Raw genomic sequence first — 19607 nt, forward strand, 5'->3', positions numbered from 1 at the left:
AAGAGGATGGAATTAGCTCTATCCATGTTTCCTGTTTCAGAATTTCTCAGCCATTCTGTACCATAGTTTCTTCTCTTTTTAAATAGCAATGCACTTAATGAGATGACCTCATGTTTGATCTTGCAGCAGTGAATAGATAGTAACCATTCAGCTTTCTCCCTGCAGTTGCTGGCTTTCACTGAAGAACGGAGCAATCTGGGCTTTTGTGGCCCCAGCATTGTTTGTAATTGTGGTATGTATACTGGCTGCTACCAGCCTCTCATTGCACGTACGGTTTTACTTGAAGGCACATGCCTAAATTCCATCCTCGGTAACACTGGGCAGCCCCACAGAACTCGATGGTATTGCATGGTGTCTGTCTGAGCTATTTTCTTTCTGTTCATTCAAAGGCCCTCATTTTACTTTGATTGACATGTTAGTATTTGTTTAGGTGAGCTGATTTCTACACTGTTAATTTTACTAGTCCACAGTGCATGTCTTCTTGCTGATAGGCCTTAAGCTGCAACAGCCACTGAAATTCTAATGGGGAAAAATGACATGAAAACCTACCAGTTAAGCCTGCTGTATTCTAAATGTATCTATGTCCCTCCAATCGAATGCTATAGGCTAGATTCACAAAGGGACTGAGGCACCTAACTGCCACTTTAGGTGCCTGTATCCTAGAACCAGACACGCTGATATTCACAAAGCCACTCCTCAGCTGCTACTGAACCATAAATTCACTGTGCACCTAAGTTTTTGCAGTATGTGCATTGCTGCTCCACTTCTGGCATCTAGATGCCTAAGCTCCAGTGTGATTCAGAAACCAGGGGAAAAGAGCTCTTCCTCCACTAAATCCCCTGCAGGGCCCAAGCTGGGAAATACGCTCTGGTCATGCTTATTGGATTGGTCCCCTCACCTGTGCTCACAAAAATGGCTGGGGGTGGGGAAGGAGGCGGAGCAGGAGGCACATGCCTGGGATTTGAACAGGCTCTCCCATCGCTGCTGTAACCCCTGAGTTATGGGATATCTGATGTGGGGGCTCTCTCAGCCTCTCCCGTTGAAGCTGTGCCACCATGAGAGAGACTCGATAGCCTGGTGGTTAGAGCACTCGCCCAGGATCCAGTCCCCTTGCGACAATGACTCTTATCCAAAATGGAGCAGAGACTGGGGGGAGCCTCACATCACAATATCCCATAAGCCCAACACTTAGGGCACTCACCTGAGAGGTGGCAAATCCCTTACCCCCCTCAAGCAGAGGGGAGACTTGAAACAGGCTCCCCCATCCAAAGTGCTCTAACCACTGGGTTAAAAGTTATGAGGGAGGTCTACTGCCTCCAGGAGAGGTTTCACAGCTGAGACTCCCAAGCAGAGGAAGGTGTCTCTCCAGCTGAGATTTAGGCACCAAACTTCCTGATAGCCGTGAGGCTTAGGACATGCGCCCTAGGCAGAATTCAGGGGGCGGCATTTTGTGCGCTCCCCACGGGAGCTTCCAGTTCCATTCCCATTGTGCCGCTGAAGAAGGACCCTCTGCCGAAATGCCGCAGGCGACAGCGGCAGTCATGGAGCTGCTCAATTGCCTGCCGCTGTTTTCCGCGGCACGTCGGCAGAAGGTCCTTCTTCAGGGCGTGACAGGAGTGGAACTGGAAGCTCCCGTGCCCCTCAGGAGGAGCGCACAAAATGCCACCCCCCGAATCCTGGCGCCCTAGGCGATCGCCTAGGGTCACCTAATGGAAGCGCTGGCCCTGGCCCCCTCTCCTTGGCATCTTCCCTGGGCTGGCTTTTGTGAAACTCATTCTTCCTCACCTATTTCCCTCCATCCATTGCATAGGAAGCCTGAGAGCTGAATTCAGAAAATGATGGCTTAGCATATCCTAAGTGTCTAAAAATTAGGCATGTCTCCAGATGGGCCTGATCCTAGAACACTGACTGTGATCCCATTCAAACTTCGAAGCTGGTCAGATTTGGATCCAAACTTCTCAACTTAAGTTCATCTCTCTAAGATGAATCCAAAGCTTCTCCTCCTCTGGGGAAACTTGGGTCCAAATTCAAACTACATGGTTCATTTCTATGTATGCAGATCCATAGCCAGAGCTTCAAAGTTATTTAGGTGCCTACCTTCAGAACAATGGGATTGTTACTATGTTGTTAAATTGTCCTTAGTGTTTATGGGACCAGTGATCTCACCCTTACTCATACAAATTACCCACATGAATAATGATTTTCAATGTGAGTAAGGGATGCATAGTTAGGTCCTATGTTATTAAAATAGCAATAATATATCTTTTAAATACATGTTAGCAAAATATTTAAAAAAATGAAAACTTCCATATTAGTAAAGTATCTTTTTTCCCCTCTGGTTTATTTACACACAGCATAATATGCAGTATTTCAAATAAGAGCATAGCTACAGTACTTTTAATAAAACTATTTATTATGAAGCTATGACTAATCAAGTTATAGGAAAATCACGGATACTACTGTTTGCCGCTATTAAAGCAATAAAGTTTATTAATTTAAAACCAGAAACTTGAGAGTTACTATAGTAACTCTCAAATCAAACTATGGTGGCTTCCATTAAAATCTTTATAACCTTGCCTTTGCACGTACATAACATTATTGCAGTGTTCCATATTTGTAATTTTGTGACTACCCAGGGAATAATGCAAATACCATGGTAACAGTAACTACTTGCAAGAGTTTATAGCATCTCAGATAATAGCTGTAGTACCGGAATACAGTCTTGTGATAATTTATAGTCCCTGTAAAAATTAATGCCTAAGAAACATATAGTAATATGAGAGAGAGATTTAGACCAATGCCTGGTGGTGAAAAGTTCTATATGGCATTATTATTCACAACTGCTTCTTCAGCCACTAAGCAAGCATCAGAAACAAGCCTTAGTCACTCCATAAGTTGGGCTAGATTTGAACTAAAACTCTAAAGGCGCATGGATCCGTGTTTCTCTCTTGAGCCATCCAGTGTTTTAAAACACATATTCAAAGTAAATATTTATGATCAATAAACAGAACAAAATCTTTGCCAAAATAATTGCCTGCTGAATACTGATTTCTAGTGCATTTGCTGGAGGAAACAGTAATATTGTAAATATAAAAGTTAATTAAAAACATTCAAAGCAGAGGTTATTAATGTGCATCATTTATTATGAATGCTATGGTTGGCAAGAGCAACTGCAATCCTCCTTGGTCAATGGATTTTGACGTCCAAGGAGAGAGAGAGGCAGGTCTAGAAAGAAAATACCTGCAGACCACTTATAAAGTGGATGCCTTATATTATATTTCATAGGCCAGATTCTCTGCCCTGCTCTACTCCCTTTGTACCACTCTGGCAGTGCAAAGGAATCAGAGACTGGCCATGTCCCTCCAGCCAGGGATACCCCCAGCTAATGTAGCTGGATCCTAACCAACCCTCTGTGATATGGGGGAGAGTTATTGGTGTGGCCAGAGCCCCTCTTTGGGGACACTGGAGATCAGAGCAGCCCCCACATTGCTCTTAATTCTGAAAGGTCAATGGTGGGGAAATTTGGCCAAAGATACTAGAGCAAGTCTCTGTTCTTATAAACAAGTGTATTGGGATCATTAATGAGTGTGCAGAACAGACCACTCTTGGGTTTTTAAATGCCTCATCAAAAAGATTCCCCACACCAAGCAAACTACAGGCATTGAGTTCATGCAGCTCAGAGGGCCCAGTCCCTTCACTAGTATTCAAATCTATTGTTCTTAGCAGGCCTGAGTGTTCAAACGTGGGACTGTGTGCCCTCAAATCCCATTGCAGTCAGTGGAGCTTGGAGGCACTCAGCACATTGCAGAAATAGGTAACAAATGACTAGATCCCCACCAGCGGAGTTCTGCGGAAGGTACCATATGGCCTGCACATTCCCCTTCCCTGTAACCATGTGTTAGGGCTCTACAATGATATGAGATTCAGGCTGTTCCTTCCACTTTGGAATGGAATACAGGCACTACAGTTGAAACGCTTGGTGAAGGAATGGCTTGTTAAACCAGGCCCGTTACATTCAGATGGCTGCTTTGGGTACACCTGTCGGTTGTAATGATTTTAATCGTTCCAGAGAAGAATGCAGGTTCATGACTCAGTTACTGATACGTGAATGTATTACAACGGTTTAATTATGCCCACACATTAAATTACAGTGAACTGGTGTTTAATCGCTTTCATTATTTAAGGAGTCAGGGCTGTTTTCCAGGATTAAGGAGAGCATTACTCCCCTGGAAACCTCTCTATAGCATCATCCTCTGATACTGTAATCAATGAGGCCCCTACGACTCCTGTAGTAGGGCTGTAGGGTCAGGACAATAATGCAAATGAGAAGTAGATAAACATATTGATTAGAGTAACCACATGTCTGTGTTAAAGGCCTTACTTTGATTTTTAAGTGACGAGTCCAGATTCTGGGCCATCTTTGCGGTTTTGGACAGAGGCTGAGTGGCACCCTGGTCCACGAGCTCTATGCCACTTTCCTGCATGGACACCAGCAAGGGGTCTGCGGTGGGGACCTGCAGGAGAAAGCAGAATGGGGAGTGACTGGAGCATACTGGCAATGCCAAACTACACCTGTCCCCCACAAACTGTGCATTCTGTGCTCTCTAAGGGGATATGGCATAAAAAGCACGCCCTGATTATTTCCCTGGTAGAGCAGCAGAATGGGGGCCTCGACTTTACCATAGCGGGCTAGACTAGCAAAGGAAAGTTCCAGTGAGATGCCCCCAAATGTTCCTGGACCTACAGAACCTCCCAGCCATTGTGTTTGCAAATGAGCATTGACACAAGCGAAGAGGAGAGCTCCGCATACAGCAGGTGCGGAGAATCACCATGTTCACCACATCACAGCATTTTATAAGCATTTAAACTCCTACAACGGGCTTGATTCAGTCCTGGTAAACTGGACATTGCAGCTACTCCCAAAGGGGGTTGACAGTTGGTGATTCCACTGCTTCCCTCTAGTGGGGCTACAGCCAGGGATCTGCTGGAGTGTTGTCAGGAGATCTGCTGAATCAGGACATTTCATGAGCAGTGTAGCCCAGACTGTCTCCCACTCATTCTAGGTGCTGTGAAAAGTCTTAGGGAAGTTAATGGTGATGGAAGTAATTGCTAGGACTCTATAGACATTTAACAGGCAAGGTGAAAAAGCTCATGTCTCAGTTTTACAAGCGTGTTATGTTGACTCGGCAGAAACTGCCTCATGCCAGCAGCTGATGATGAGATGAATGGCATAGCTGAAGAACCCCATGTGATAGGCAGAGAATTTCTCTCTCCTGTAAAAGGAAAGCACAGTTGTGCAAGTGACAGGTAGGTGGGTGGCTACGGGTGGGGCAAAGTTGATGGAAGAGCCCTGGGCTTTGTTTTCATAACATGATTGTTTTTTTCTTGTGTGCTGTAATTAAAGCTGACCTAAGTCCAGGTGTGGACATCACATGTTGATAGAATTAGTCTCTTGACCTAGCTTCTGCCTCTTGGAGAGGTGGATTTACTAGAGCGACAGAAGAACCCCTTCTGTGTCTACAGTACAGTGCTGCAGTTGTGCCGCTGTAGCGTTTCTAGGGTACAGAAACCTGTAAAAAATGGTGAACGACTGAAATAATTCAATATTCAAATTGTTTCCTCATTGACTCAGCACTTGTTGTCTTGCTGTGTAGGAAATCGGAGTCAATCAGCATAATCAAGTCCTCCTAAGCTAATGCCCAGTATTAAGTACAGTATTAAAGCCAGTATTAAATACAAAAGGGAAGATGATGAAGAACTTACTCCTGGGTGAACTTTGACATCAGTGGGACTATTCATCTGAGTAATTGCTCACCAGTGTAAATGAGGGCTAAACTACCTGGCCCTAACTTTGTATTTGTTACACAGTATTCTTGGCAGGACAAGTTATAGTCTTATGTGGATTCAAATATTTGGAGAAAGAAAGAGGGAGCCAAATGGAGGGAGGACAAATGAACCGGGGTAGTGTTCTTATAATAATTTGCAAAATATTCCAAATCCAGCTCAGCCCAAACGAGCAGCAAATTGTGCCAACTGAATATTCTACTTGAAAAATGGATTAATATCCTAGGGGATAACAGCAAGGCTAACTTGTGGTTTAAGAGTGTGTGTGTGTGTGTGTGTGTGTGTGTCTATATATTTGTATTTAGTCTTCCTGTTATTTAACAGCAAAAGCTCTTTAAGTATCAAACTAGCCATTAGCTGCCTGAAATGTTGTTTTGCTAGGAAAGCATGGCTTAAAAGGCAGTATTTAAAAGCAGGACTGCTCCCACCCACAGGGTTTCCATGGTAGGGGGCCTCAGCAGAGGAAAATGGCATATAGGCAATCATTCCATGGGAGGAGCAGGCATTGCAGCCCCCTCCCCCATGGACTGGAAAGAGGTTCCTCTTTCCAGATCTGTGCAGCTCCTGTGCGTCTGCCTGCCCCAACTTCTGGATCATGAGCAATGCAGAGGCAGTGGAGCCATGCTACTAAAGCTCCTTCCACCAGGAGCTGCCCCCTTAAAAGAGAGTTATGGAGTGATGAGGAGCTGTGTCTGTGGAAAAAGTTAACAAAGCCTCCAGTAGTTTCCCCAAAGGGCAACAAATCAACCACCACCTCCCACACTTTGACCATGTATGGAATCTCAGACCCCAAAAGTGCTCGCTTTAGGATTTGAGGCAAGGGACACAAGAGGATGGTGCCGTGAAGAGCTGTAGGGCAAACTTCTAATCCCTTATGTTAGGCCTTTAAGAACATGAAGAAACCTCCATGTAATATCCTGAAAATATCGAGCTTTGCTATTAGCTCTTTCTGATGATTTGAAAAGCAAATTAATCTTACACTGTGCCCAAGGAAACATCTCTCCAAAAGAATCGGTATATTTGGAACAAGGTAGTAAAGATTTCTGGCAGACGGCTTTGTTCGTTATCAGCCATCTGTCTCCTTCCTGTGTTTTCATACATATGATAGAATTAAGGCAATTCTAGTGAAAATCCAAACTCCTGTGCATACTAGTAGCAAAGACATTGAACAGACCAAGAAGGTAGCAATCATGCTGCGGAAAAATTTGGACAGTAGTTTGCTGGTCCTTTATGTTGCTTTGCCATAAATCATTACTTTCCTAGGCTGATCCCATCCCGTTGCAAGAATTTCTCTTCAACAGCAATTTTGTAAAAGAGTGTGCACATCTGAGTGAAATCACCACAACAAAGAATTCTATACCATGTTGACATGGGCTAATTGCTTTTTCATTAGTGTCTTGGAGATGACATTCCTTTGGGAATCAGGGCTCTTGTCTCACCATGCAATCCATGCCTATGAATGGTCCTTCTTTGTAAATACTAAACACTGAAAGCAACTTGCTGACACACTCATACTGAATAGTACCTAGAACCCAATTCTGTAAGAACAAGAGCTAGCTCTTACACAACACTTTTCATCAGTAGGTCTCAAAGCAATTTACAAAGGAGGTAAATATCATTATCTCCATTTTACTGATGGGAAAACAAATGAGGTGAAGTGATTTGCCCAAGGTCACCCAGCAGGTCAGAGGCAGAGCTGAGAACAGAACCCAACACTCCTAAGTCCCAGTACAGTGCTCTATGCTGCAATGCTTCTCTCCACTGACTTCAAAGTACTCTTTATTATGAGTAAGGGAGCACTTAGGAGCCAGAGTCTGCTAATCATGGATCACCCTGGGGGCCCAATGTTCCACTCCTGTTCTCATTACGTAGTGCCTTGCTCTGCAAGTAGCCCCACTGATTTAAGTCAGTCTGCTTGTGGAGTGGGACAGGGGCAGAACTTGGCCCCTAACGCTTAGAGACCCTGAAGCAAGAAGGCACTTAAGCATATGCTTAACTTTAAGCAGGCAAATAGTTTCACTGAACTAAGCACATGCTTAGGTGCTTTGCTGGAGAGAGGCACAACTGAACAACTCTCAGGAGCTGAGCTTCATTAATTTTAATCCCTATCAGTGCCTGAGCACTAGCACTTTTTCTTGTTTAAAATAAAGTTCCTTATTCCTTTTTTCTACTCAAAAACATGCAGCATTTTTGAAAGAATTAAACTGATGATAAGAAATCAAATGTGAAAGACTAAAGCTAGGAAAGATGACAAGTAAGGGTCTGGTTAGACCTTTCCATCAGTGCCTGCTTTACTGTATATCTCCTCCATTCCCAAGTCTTCTGCCATGCCCTGACCTGTGATGCAGAACTCCCATGTATGAATTCTTCTAAGCTACACTCATGAAAATCCACAGGAACTCCCTTTAAATCAATACAATGACCCCACAATTGGTCTGGTGTAGCTGAGAGCTAAATTAGGCCCCTTGTTCTTCCAACTTTGAACATCCATCTGCTTTAACTGATTAGCAGCATATGGAAATGCAGAACACCCACTACAGATTTCCCATGTAATTTAGCAGTGGACTGCTGCCAGAATAACTTGAGATGTTAGTGTTGCTATTAATGATATTGCGATGGCAAAAAAATTAACTCATCCCCAGAAAATTAAGGCTGGGTGAATCTGTTCAGTTAACCCCCTGAAATTTTGCTTGAAACTCATGTGGAATCTAAAAGAGTTTGTGTTTTAATGAAGCTTGGTCAATGAACTTCATGTATTGGAAACTCTTTTTTGAATGTGTCTGCACCTTCCAGGGTCTGTCCTAGAGTGACTGCAAAAGTCCCAAAATGCCAGGCATAAAGCTTTGTTCATGGAGTTTCTGGACTGCACAAGAGAAGCAACAAAAATCTAATGAGATTTGGAGGGAAACTGAATGAAGCACAAATAAATTCAGATTAAAAATGTAGCTAAATAAAGGAAAGAGCCTGTTTCTGCCACATTTCCAGCCCAGTGTTGTAGAGCTGTATTTCAGATGAACAACCATTGGATCATTACCCACCTCTAACTGGAACCGAAGCCCCATTCCTGCTCCCACTGTAGTCAATGGCAAAACTCCCACTGACTTATTTTAGAGGCAGGATCCTGCAGTTAAGCCACCCCTAGATACCTGTGAGAGATTTGACAAAGGGTTGCAGGATCAGGTCCTGCAACAGCCGACATTCCACTGCAATTCCAGTTATGGGGTCAAGCCTTGCTTGCCTGTTGGGCACCCCCTTCCCTTAAACAGAACTACTTGCATGAGTAAGGAATGCAGGATGTTGCCCATATACTTCAACTTTTCAGAAACTGGTTCATAAAGTTCATAAAGAGAGAAGAGTGATGCTGAAAGGACAGCCTCGGTTGCCTTTGTAACTGTGGTCCCCGTCCTGCAGTTTTCACTTAGGTGAAATGTTCTTCAGCCTTATCCAAAGCTCACTGAAGTCAATGGGAGATTTGCCATGGACTTTGGATCACCTGCCACTCCCATTTCTTAAGCTACGTCTTCACTACCGGCCATATTGGCGGGTAGCCATCGATTTCTCAGGGATCGATATATCGTGTCTCATCTAGACACGATATATCAATCCCCGAACGAGCTCTGTTGACTCCGGAACTCCACCAACTCGAACGGCGGTAGTGGAGTCGACAGGGGGAGCAGTGGACGTCGATCCCGCGCCTTGAGGACGGTAGGTAACTCGATCTAAGATACTTCGACTTCAGCTACACTATTCACGTAGCTGAAGTTGCGTATCTTAGATCGATTTCCCCCCTAATGTAGACTAGCCCTTAGACTAGCAGCTGCTCATCACCTCCTAGGATTTGGCCCATTAACTTTAATGGGAGTTTTGCCCAAATATAAGCCCTGGAAATCAGGAGAGCTGGCTATTGTTATTAGCTATGTTTTTTAAAAAGAAGTATAAGCAAGTTCCTGAGAATAATAAGGCAGAATAACTGCAACCGTGAAGCCAATTCTGGCCTTTCAGAAAAATAAGAAATAGGAGCAGCATTCAATTCCCGTATCTAAACGTTTATTCTTCTAGCTTGAATATTTTAATATGTGAGGTCTCTGTATGTGTGTCTCCCCCATTATATTGGGTTGTAAATCTGCAGCAATTTTAAGATTGTGTTATTTTGTAAGGTAAAATACAATGGTGTTTCATCAACCCAACATTCTTCTATTCATATTGTTGACAAGGCATTTACTCCAGATGTCAAAAAAAAATCATTTGTGGAACATTTCAGTGGCTGTATTTCAGTTATAACTGGAGTGCAATTGCTTCCATATGTTGCTTGCTAGCACATTAGCTATGAACTTCTTACTTTATTAATCCTTTTATTCAGGCTAGATGTGAACACTAATTTCCCAGAATACTTTATCTGCTCTGAAACTATTACTTAACCTTCTTGCACAAAACTCATTTCCTGATTTAACCCAGTGTTTTGAGAGAGCTTTCCTCCCCTGAGTATTGTAAGCAAATCCAAACTGGAGTGCAATTAGACTTTGGGAATATTGGGCATTTCAGTAGATGCAGAGTACAAGGCACTAAAATATGGAACTGTGGAAATTTAAGAATTTCTTTGCTTATTTTATGAAGGGTCTTTATTTTTTGTAGTAAGATCAGTGTTCTCTTGCTATGTGATATCAAGCTCACTGACATACAGCAAAGGGGACGTGGTGACAGTGACTTCACAGGAGATCAAAGAATTTATAAAGAACTAGCATTTCAGAAGTCCCAAAATATCAGGCTTCGAATAGTTTCTCATTTATATATAATTCTGAAACTGAAATTCAGCTACAAATGCTAAACATTCCATGTTTTAGAAAACAGGTTTTGTTTGCATTTGCTTTGAAAGTGAAGTCTACTGGACTTACTCACACCAGTGGTTCTGATAACTGGATGGTATGGTCCATATTCAGTGTAGGCTCAATTCTGCCAGGTGTGAAGAATTTTCTGATTGACCCCACAACTTCCATTGAAGCAAACAGAAGTTGAGGAGACTCTGCTCTTCTCAAGGAACAGTCAAGCACCACAGGGGGGAACAGAGCCTTTTCACTGAGCCCGTACCAAAGCAAACCTTGCATTGGCTACAATGGGAATTTTGCCCGAGTAAAATCTGAATAAAGATCTTAGCCATTGGCTTATTGCCTTCAGTTAGGCTCCCACCTGAGTAAGATCAGTACGATTTGACCCTGTGCTTGTGTGCAACTACATGAAATAGAGATGCGGGACCAAAACAATGAAATCCTTAACGCATGCTGAAAATGTCATCCACAATTAAAAGTAATGGGTATAGAATGCAAAGGGTTTCAGAACAGATGGAAACAACTTACATTAAATGGAAGCTAGAACTGCTTCAGTGAGTGGTATACATGTCACATCAAAAGTAAGCTGCTCATGGCTGCCCCTTATAGCCTGGTAAATAAAAGAAAATTGTATTTCCAAATGATGGGGGAGGAGACAGGGAATGCCAAAATTCCTATTCAATAATATTCAGACTATTATCCAAGTCCAGAGAGCTGGACCAGGACATTTGTTTACGAATGAAAATGGTACCAGCTTTCACAAGGAATTATTCATGTGGCTCTGGATCCAGTCCAGAGTGGGATTCTTAATTTCCTGCTACCTGTTGTCCTGCAGTAATGATGGGCCAGATCCTCAGCTGCTGAGAGTAATCATAGCTATGACTGGACACACAAGCTGAGGATCTGCACCTATCGTCCAAAATCGACAAGAAACAGGGCTTGGGTGCAATGAAGGAAAATATCTTGAGAAGCCTCAGTGGTTATTAAACTTAAAAAATCTTAAATATTTTCTCATTGTAAAAATCATAATCGAAGCGCGTATGTACAAATAACTACTTCTGCTCATTTTGGGGTGAAAAATAATTAGTAGCAGCCACTACAATCTGCATCCTCCTCCTGTTCAGATCTATTCTATTCTTCTTCCTGCATGGTACTTACTCCATAGTAAACACCACACACTGTAGTTAGGGTTGCCACCTTTCTAATGGCAGAAACTGGACCCCCAAGGCTCGGCCCTGCCCCTTCCCCCAAAGCCCCATCTCTGCTCCGCCTCTTTCCCAAGGCCCCGCCCCACCCCTTCCCCCAAAGCCCCATCTCTGCTCCGCCTCTTTCCCAAGGCCCCGCCCCTCCCCTTCCCCCAAAGCGCCATCCCTGTTCCGCCTCTTTCCCCAGGCCCTGCCCCACCCCACCTCTTCCCCCACAGCTCTGCCCTTGCACAACACATGCCTTGTGAGTAGCCTGGCCCCAGAGGTGGTGGTGGCAGCTGCCGCTGTGCTGCCTCCTTCCTCCTCCTTAGAGTTGCCACAGATTTTTAAAAAAAAAGTACATCAGGGCTTGTCACATGGCACCGGACACACAAGCTGAAACCTGGACTGTCTGTGAAAACTGGACAGACAGCAACACTAACTGTAGTTGGTGTATGACTTTAGACTAGAAGGGGGAAGTGTGCTTTCCCTGCCTCTCAGCTCTCTCAACAAGCTAAGGTATTTTGACAGCAAGAGTGTCCCTCCAATAGCAAAGCTTCCTCCTCCTTTTCTTCACCTATGACTCTAGCAGGGATGACAAAGAATTCTTTGTTCTGTCTTTCAATGTCGATCTTTTCAAGATTCCCTGAATTTCTGGTGGGAATTCTTTTCATTACATGGATATTTTTCTTCTGGGCCTGACATCCAGTGCAGCATGCCTTTTGTATAAAGCAGAGCTCAGGCTTAACATTTCAAAATGTTCTCATGCCAACACTGCAAGCAAATTTTGGTAAGTGGCAAGACTTCAGCACTGAAAGGTCTAAAGGAAGATGCTTTCTAAAACACAAACATACACACATTACAGTTTTCATGGCCAGTTTGTCAGCTATTGGTAGGTACCTAAGATATTCACATATAGAATAGGGTTTTTTGGCCTTGCAGTGGTGGTCAAATCCATACTTCTGATGATGGGATGCAAAGTTTCTAACTAACTAATGGTCAAGTCTCATTCAGCACATCTAACCCAAATCTCAATTTGCAAATAGTGAACATCCATTATAAAAAAACAAACAAAAAAACCCTGCTAAGATGCTTTAAAAAAAAGTAGTCCAAATCCTAGCACCCCACTTTTCTATGCTTTGTGCAAAACTGCCAGAGAACCAGTGGGTTTAGGTTTCTTAGAACTTCCCCTGCACAGACCAAAATTATAGCCCTATGGTCGGAAAATTAATATAAAAAGCAAAAGTTACCCTTTTCTTCTGTATTTGTAGAATACAAATTCAATGCACTTTGCATCTCTGACATATTCCATGCTCATTTCCCTGACCGAGTCCTGTTTTTTTCTTATTTAGGTCAATGTTGGCATTCTCATTGCTGTCACCAGAGTCATCTCAAGAATCAGCGCAGACAACTATAAGGTGCATGGAGATGCCAATGCATTCAAGTAAGTCATTCTCATTCATATTACTTTGCAATAGAGAATCACCTAGAACTATGTTATGTCATAGATGATGGATATAGCATGTGCTCATCTCCGAACACTGGTAGGAAGACTTGATAAGAAAAAAAAACAAACGATCACAGTCAGCAAGTTAACCCCCCATTTTAATGCAACCACTGAGCAACTGTGCTATGGAAGGGGGAGCGGAGCTGGAGTTAACCCCTTGTTCGCCAGGAACTAGGTAGCTTTCCCTACCCTTCCATCACAATCCCCTTCACATAGTGACTCATGACTGTGCCTTCTATTAACACTTTGGTTTCTTTCCCCTTAGAAAATAACTACATTCAAAAGTACATTACACAGAATGCAACAATCATTTAATTAGTTTACACTGGAATATTTCAATATCCCCAGGTTTTCTGAAGATTATCCTTGATTTTGCCCCTCTTCAGCAAAATATTTAAGGGTGTGTTTACCTCTAAGTCCACCCCTATTCAGAAAAACACATAGGCCCATGCTTAACTTTAAGTTTGAGCTGAAGTCCTAATACTCATATATCAAAGCAGTTTACACACTATGGTAGTGGCCTTTTTGATGGCCTAGCCAAAACACTACCTTGACCATGTGCTATATTAAAGTACCGTCCCATCTAAGTGACACTTTAAATTAGATATGTCTCTGATATCTGAACACATGGAGCCAATCCTAAATTCTAACTTCAATCCAAGCCCATAGGGTTGCACAAGTGTAACTGACAGCAGAATTTAGCCCACTGAATTTAAGTGAAACACAGTACTGTACAGCCCATAGAGACATTCTAGTATCTTTTAAACATGCTTCCTTCCAAATATAAAGAGGGCAGACTGAAAGATTTAATGTGTCTATTACTGAGTCACTCTAAAAATGTGTTGACAATTTGCTTTTTATGTTTCTGAACCATGATGCACAGTACGCTTAGGATTTGGCGTGGCTATCCTGAAATTGAGACACGAAGAGTCATTTTATGATTAAATTACTCACCTAATTTTTAAAATGCCAGCAACTTTCCAATATTGGTGGCACTGATCTAATTAAAGTGAGTTTAGTTATTGTATATCTTCTGGAGTGAAGAGAAAAACAGTAAATATGTCTACACAAAAATCTATAAGAATTATTCTGTAATGAATTCAAAACACTGGAAATTAAAATGACTGGTGATTCTAGCCTGGCTGAGTCCCTGTGACCTTCAGAAACATGAAGGAATTACAGTACCTAAGGAGAGAAATGGCCATCTCTGCCAATGACTATTTGTATTTTCCATTAGTGCTATGAAAATAAAGGAACAGTCTCCATAAATTAATACAAGCTATATAGATACCATTGAGTACCTAGATACTTTGGTGACTGGTAAATATATACTGAGAGATTATGAATCAATACACACCATAGAAAGATGTATAAATCAATACATACCATTGGTATCTTTATGACACTTGTGAGCAGTGCAGGCGGGAGCACAGTGAAGTGCAAATGAGTGGAGCTTAAGGTCCATAGTTTAAATAACACTAGGGACAGAGTTAGAATGCCTGACACACAGACCGAACATGTGATTTTTTCTTCTTTGTCCTGCTCTAGGCCATTTTGGGGTGCATCCAACCTAAGTCTGCCTCTGCCATTGTCCTTACTGTTAATAGTATGTTGATGATATAGATAATTATTTTTTATTAATTTTTCAGTGTCCCATACTGTGCTAGGCACCTGGCAGCACAGACAATATAAAATAGATGGGTCATTGTTGGCTAATTTCCTGTGGGTGTTATTCCAGAAGTGGATCTTCAGGAGGGATTTGAATAAGGAGAAGATAAGAGGCTTTCAGGACCAGGTCCTGGAGTCCCTAATTCAGCAAAATAGTTAATCATATACTTAACTCTCAGTTAAGGCACAAGTTTGTGTGTGTTATTGCTTTGCTGAATCAGGGCTTCCATCCTTAGAGGGTGTCATGGAAAAGGGCACTGATGTGCGTTGTTGGAGAAACGAGGTGTTGAACCTGATACTAATAGTAAAATCCAATTTCTTGCATTTGCAGTTAGTATTCCTTGCATGCTTAGGAGAGATTATACATTTTGTGTTAAAGGAGAGATGACCCCTTTCTTATTGCAGTTTTTCCAAGAAGAAGAAAACAAATCCCACCAAACTGAACAGGACTCTCTGGTGTTTTCACAGCTGCATGGGAGACTCTTTTCAGTATAAATTAAGAACCTAATACACCTCTACCCCGATATAACGTGACCCAGTATAACATGAATTCGGACATAACACGGTAAAGCAGTGCTCGAGGGGGGCAGGGCCAAGCACTCCGGCAGATCAAAGCAAGTCCGATATAAAGTGGTTTTAAGCTTGAAACAAAGCTACTGGGTGTAGCTGTATCATTGTGCTTTCCAACATGCTCAATTTTGCACCATATTTTTCCCACAGATAGAGTTTCATTAGCTTGCTCTCAAATAAACTGCCAAATCAAACTCTTACTGAATGCTTCCCCACTGTCTTCTCAGAAATGGTCCAATGAGTTGGAACAATCAGTATCATTTATATAAAATGTAGACTTGATAAGCTAGTGAACCAGAAATGATAGTGATCACAATCAGCCAACGAGAAAGCCATTACCACATACCAGTAATTAGAAAATTTCCTTAGTGTTTTACTTTGTTTCACTATACACATTCTCTTTCTCCTGCGAAGCTCAATGAAATGATCAGAACAGTCCCTTGAGAGGGAGTAGTTTTGGCCCCCGGTTTTGTTAAATTAAGGATTGAAATCAGGAATAGTTCGTTTTCCCATGATAGCTTGCAGTATAGTCCCAATTCCACTCCCATTGAAGCCAATATGGATTTTGCCATCAACTTCAGTGAGAACAACCCCTATGTTCCCTTTCCCAGAAAACTCTTGGAAGGATTTAGTATACACGTGTCCATCTGGACATGTTTGACACAGGAGTTACATATGTCCTGTTATGTGTTGTGATACACATGATCTTGATCCAAATTTTTGAAGGAATCTTCAACTCCTAAATTAGGCGCCATCGCATTAGCAACCATTCAGAAATGTTATTTGTTGGGTTTTTTTTTAAATGAAAGAGAGACTTGCTAAATTCTAAAAATCTAAACAGGCATAAAGGCACAGAAAACAAATGCCAAGATATCTGATGTTGTTAAATCCTCCAGCTAAAAGGAGGTCACTGGCTTAATTGAATAAGAGCTTTATTTCTTCTACTTACCTAAACAATTAAAAAACAAAAGGAAGCCTTGCATTTTCTAATTTAGAATAGCTGCTCTATTATCTAGTTACATTAGCTAAATCTTTACAGCTAAATCACTCACACACTTTTCGTTTCCTTGAACCAGGCATTCTTATTTTATGATAGGGGACACCCACACATAGTCTGCACACAAACACCCTCATTGATGGCATAGCTATTTGAGAGGGTTTTGCCAAACGTGCTGAGCTGCTCTTGTTCAAAGGCATCCCAAATATTTGTAAGGGAGCTTTTGTTAGTACATAGATATGTTTCCGTTTACTGTGGACAGGGCAGTGGATAAGGGCGTCTCTAGTGGTCTGCGTGCCAACAAAGAGAGGCAAGCAGACTGTGCCATTTACCATTTGCTAAATTAGTTGCACATTCCTGTACAGAATAGAATCCATTTCAGAGACATTTAATTTCTGTTAGAAGGAAAACAAGAAATGGATCCCCTCAGCTCATTCAACTCTTATGTTTCTGTGTTTTGGATTGAGGCTGCAGTTCCTGATGGGATGCGATGCCGCGGGAACCAGTTAATGTAACTCCTTTCCTGGAGTGGGAACATTTACCTCTCCCCTGCCCTAAATGTAGTGCTGTAGAAGGTGCCACATTGTTATCTGGGGAAGCCTCCTGTGCATCACTGAATCAGATTACCACAGCTGTCATATGCCTCATGCTGATTTGGTGTCACTACTTCCAGCATAGCTTCCAATGGCAGCAGTGGAGACATGTAGACCTCTATCCATTAGGAACTGCTCTGAAATCCACTAACTCAGTGGTGCCCAAAGGTATTACACAGGAGGGCCACAAAAACATAAGCACAACCTCGTGTGGGCCAAACAGATTTAACGTCACCTGTATCAATTTATATTTTAAGTTCAGTTTTTTTTATCTAAATACATATGAAACGTGCTATGTACAGTATTGCCCATTTACACGCTTGCGTAAACTAAAATGATGTAAACATGACAAAATGCTAAAGAATCAGCTGTTAGCATAGTGTGTTGAAGCAGGTCATGGGGCCTTATGAAATGCTCTAGTGGGCTGAGTATGGTCCATGGGCTGGGCATCCCTGCACTAACTCATTGAGATCCCAGTTTTAATGCCTAGGCCATTGAAGAATCACAGAGGTCACAGGGAAGACATTCATTTTCATAGCTTTTAAATGTAATTTAACCTACTTTTTGGTTGTTTCAAAGAATCAGCAGACACAGGGCTTGAGCCAGTGCCCAGAGAAGGTGGTGGGAGACCTTCCTTTGACTCAAATGGGAGTTGGATCGGGCACCCAACAAGCAATGCTGACTAAAGGTCCAAAAAACTCTTAGAAGGCGGAGAAACCAGTAGGCATTAGAAATATAGTGCAGCCAGCATTTGCTGCAAAAACTGTTCACCCAAGCTGAAAACATATTCAAAGAGGTGCACAAGACCTGGAAACGGTAGTTTGCTCTTATTTCACCAGGTACAAGGACTTAATGTACTAGGAACTATGGAAGTAGGAACTGTGCAACAGGATACATGAGTTCATACACACACAAGCTATTCCTCTCTCATGTCAGTTTTTAATTGTGTTCTACATTTTTACTTTTGGTGTAGCAGCCAGCTTTGCATTTGCTTTGGCTTTTCCCTGCATCTGTCAGTATTCATTGCTAAAGCGTTTCTTGCATGATCAGCTTTGGTATGTTTCACACAAAGTTTTTCTAACTAGATAGATAAATATAGATATAGCTATTATTAAAGTTATCTTCTAACAGATGCAACTAAAAGTGGGCTCTACTCCAGCAGCTCACAATGCTGCACACATATGTAGGGTTCATCCATGGACTCGAACCTTCCAAAGCACTTTGCAAAGCCATAAATTATATCCCATAAGCATAATGATTGCATTAAGGCAAATTGCACATCCATTTAGTCAATGGTATACTGCCTGTCATGGTTCTTCATGCCAGCCTTCAGCATTCCACATCTTCCTTTCAGCACAGACACCTTTTGTCTCAGATCAGTGTAGTGTATGCCAAGTCACATGATTATTTTTGCCAGCTTTGGTTTTCTCTCTAAGCAGGCATCAATCAATGAGATACTGCTCTGCATATTTGTCTCCTTTTTGTAAATGCTCCCATAAATAAGATGAAACAGGAGCTGGGACACTTCTTTAAAATTATCTCAATTCATCCTTTTGCCCAGTGTCCACTGGTCAATCACAGCACCTCTTAGAAGCAGTAGATTGACCCAGTGCCGGTGCAAGGATGTTTCGTGCCCCAGGTGAAACTTCCACCTTGCACCCTCCCCCAAGCCCCCGCCCTGAGCCTCCCCCTCCATGGCAGCTCCCCCACTCTGCCCTGAGGCACCCCTCCGTGGCAGCTCCTCACCCCCCACCCTTCGCCCTGAGGCACCCCCCGCCACCCCAGCTCACCCCTGCTTTGCCTCCACCCCAGGCACGCCATCGCTGCTTCACTTCTCCTGCCTCCCAGGCTTGCAGTGCCAATCAGTGTAGGCGGGAGAAGTGAAGCAGCCACAGCGTGCTTGGGGCGGAGGCAGGGCAGGGGTGAGCTGGGGCAGGGAGTTCCTCTGCGTGCCGCCCCCCCGCGCTCCCCTGCCCCAGCTCCCTCCGCCTAAATGCCGGTGGCAACCGGGCTGGCTGAAGATCCAGCTGCTGTGGTCACTGCTGAAGAAAATGCTGCCCCCCAAATCCTAGCTCCCTAGGCAACTGCCTAGGTAGCCTAAATGGTTGCACCGGCCCTGGACTGACCAATATCAGCGTCTTTACCAAAGGACTCTCAGCCAGAAGGTGCTGAGACACCACACTGTGATTGAATCTTGCCCCTCTGTGAAATGCCTCTTCTGTAAGAAGATCAGCAGTGAGTCTGGATCTGGATCCAAACTTTCTCATAGGGTTCAAGCTGGTTAAAAGTGATCTGTGCCTCACTGGGTGATGAAAACTACAGATGAGTGCACTTAGTGTATTAAAAAAAAAAATTATCAGAGTTCCTGCTTACATTTGTTCTGTTAAAAATGAAAAAGGAGCTTTTCTTATTTGCCGAAGG

At 42.8% G+C, this 19607-nt stretch overlaps 1 protein-coding gene across 4 annotated transcripts in view; it reads left to right on the forward strand.

Moving 5' to 3' along the window:
- ADGRD1 (adhesion G protein-coupled receptor D1) overlaps positions 1-19607 on the forward strand; it is a 238653-nt gene that overhangs the window by 191043 nt on the left and 28003 nt on the right. For all 4 annotated transcript variants that reach the window (XM_030583439.1, XM_030583437.1, XM_030583436.1 and 1 more), the window contains 2 exons: positions 166-232; positions 13204-13295. In XM_030583439.1, the coding sequence (XP_030439299.1) occupies positions 166-232; positions 13204-13295 (159 nt within the window). The remainder of the gene's footprint in view (positions 1-165; positions 233-13203; positions 13296-19607) is intronic.

Source organism: Gopherus evgoodei, chromosome 13 (assembly GCF_007399415.2).
Source record: "Gopherus evgoodei ecotype Sinaloan lineage chromosome 13, rGopEvg1_v1.p, whole genome shotgun sequence".
NCBI classification, from domain to species: domain Eukaryota; kingdom Metazoa; phylum Chordata; order Testudines; family Testudinidae; genus Gopherus; species Gopherus evgoodei.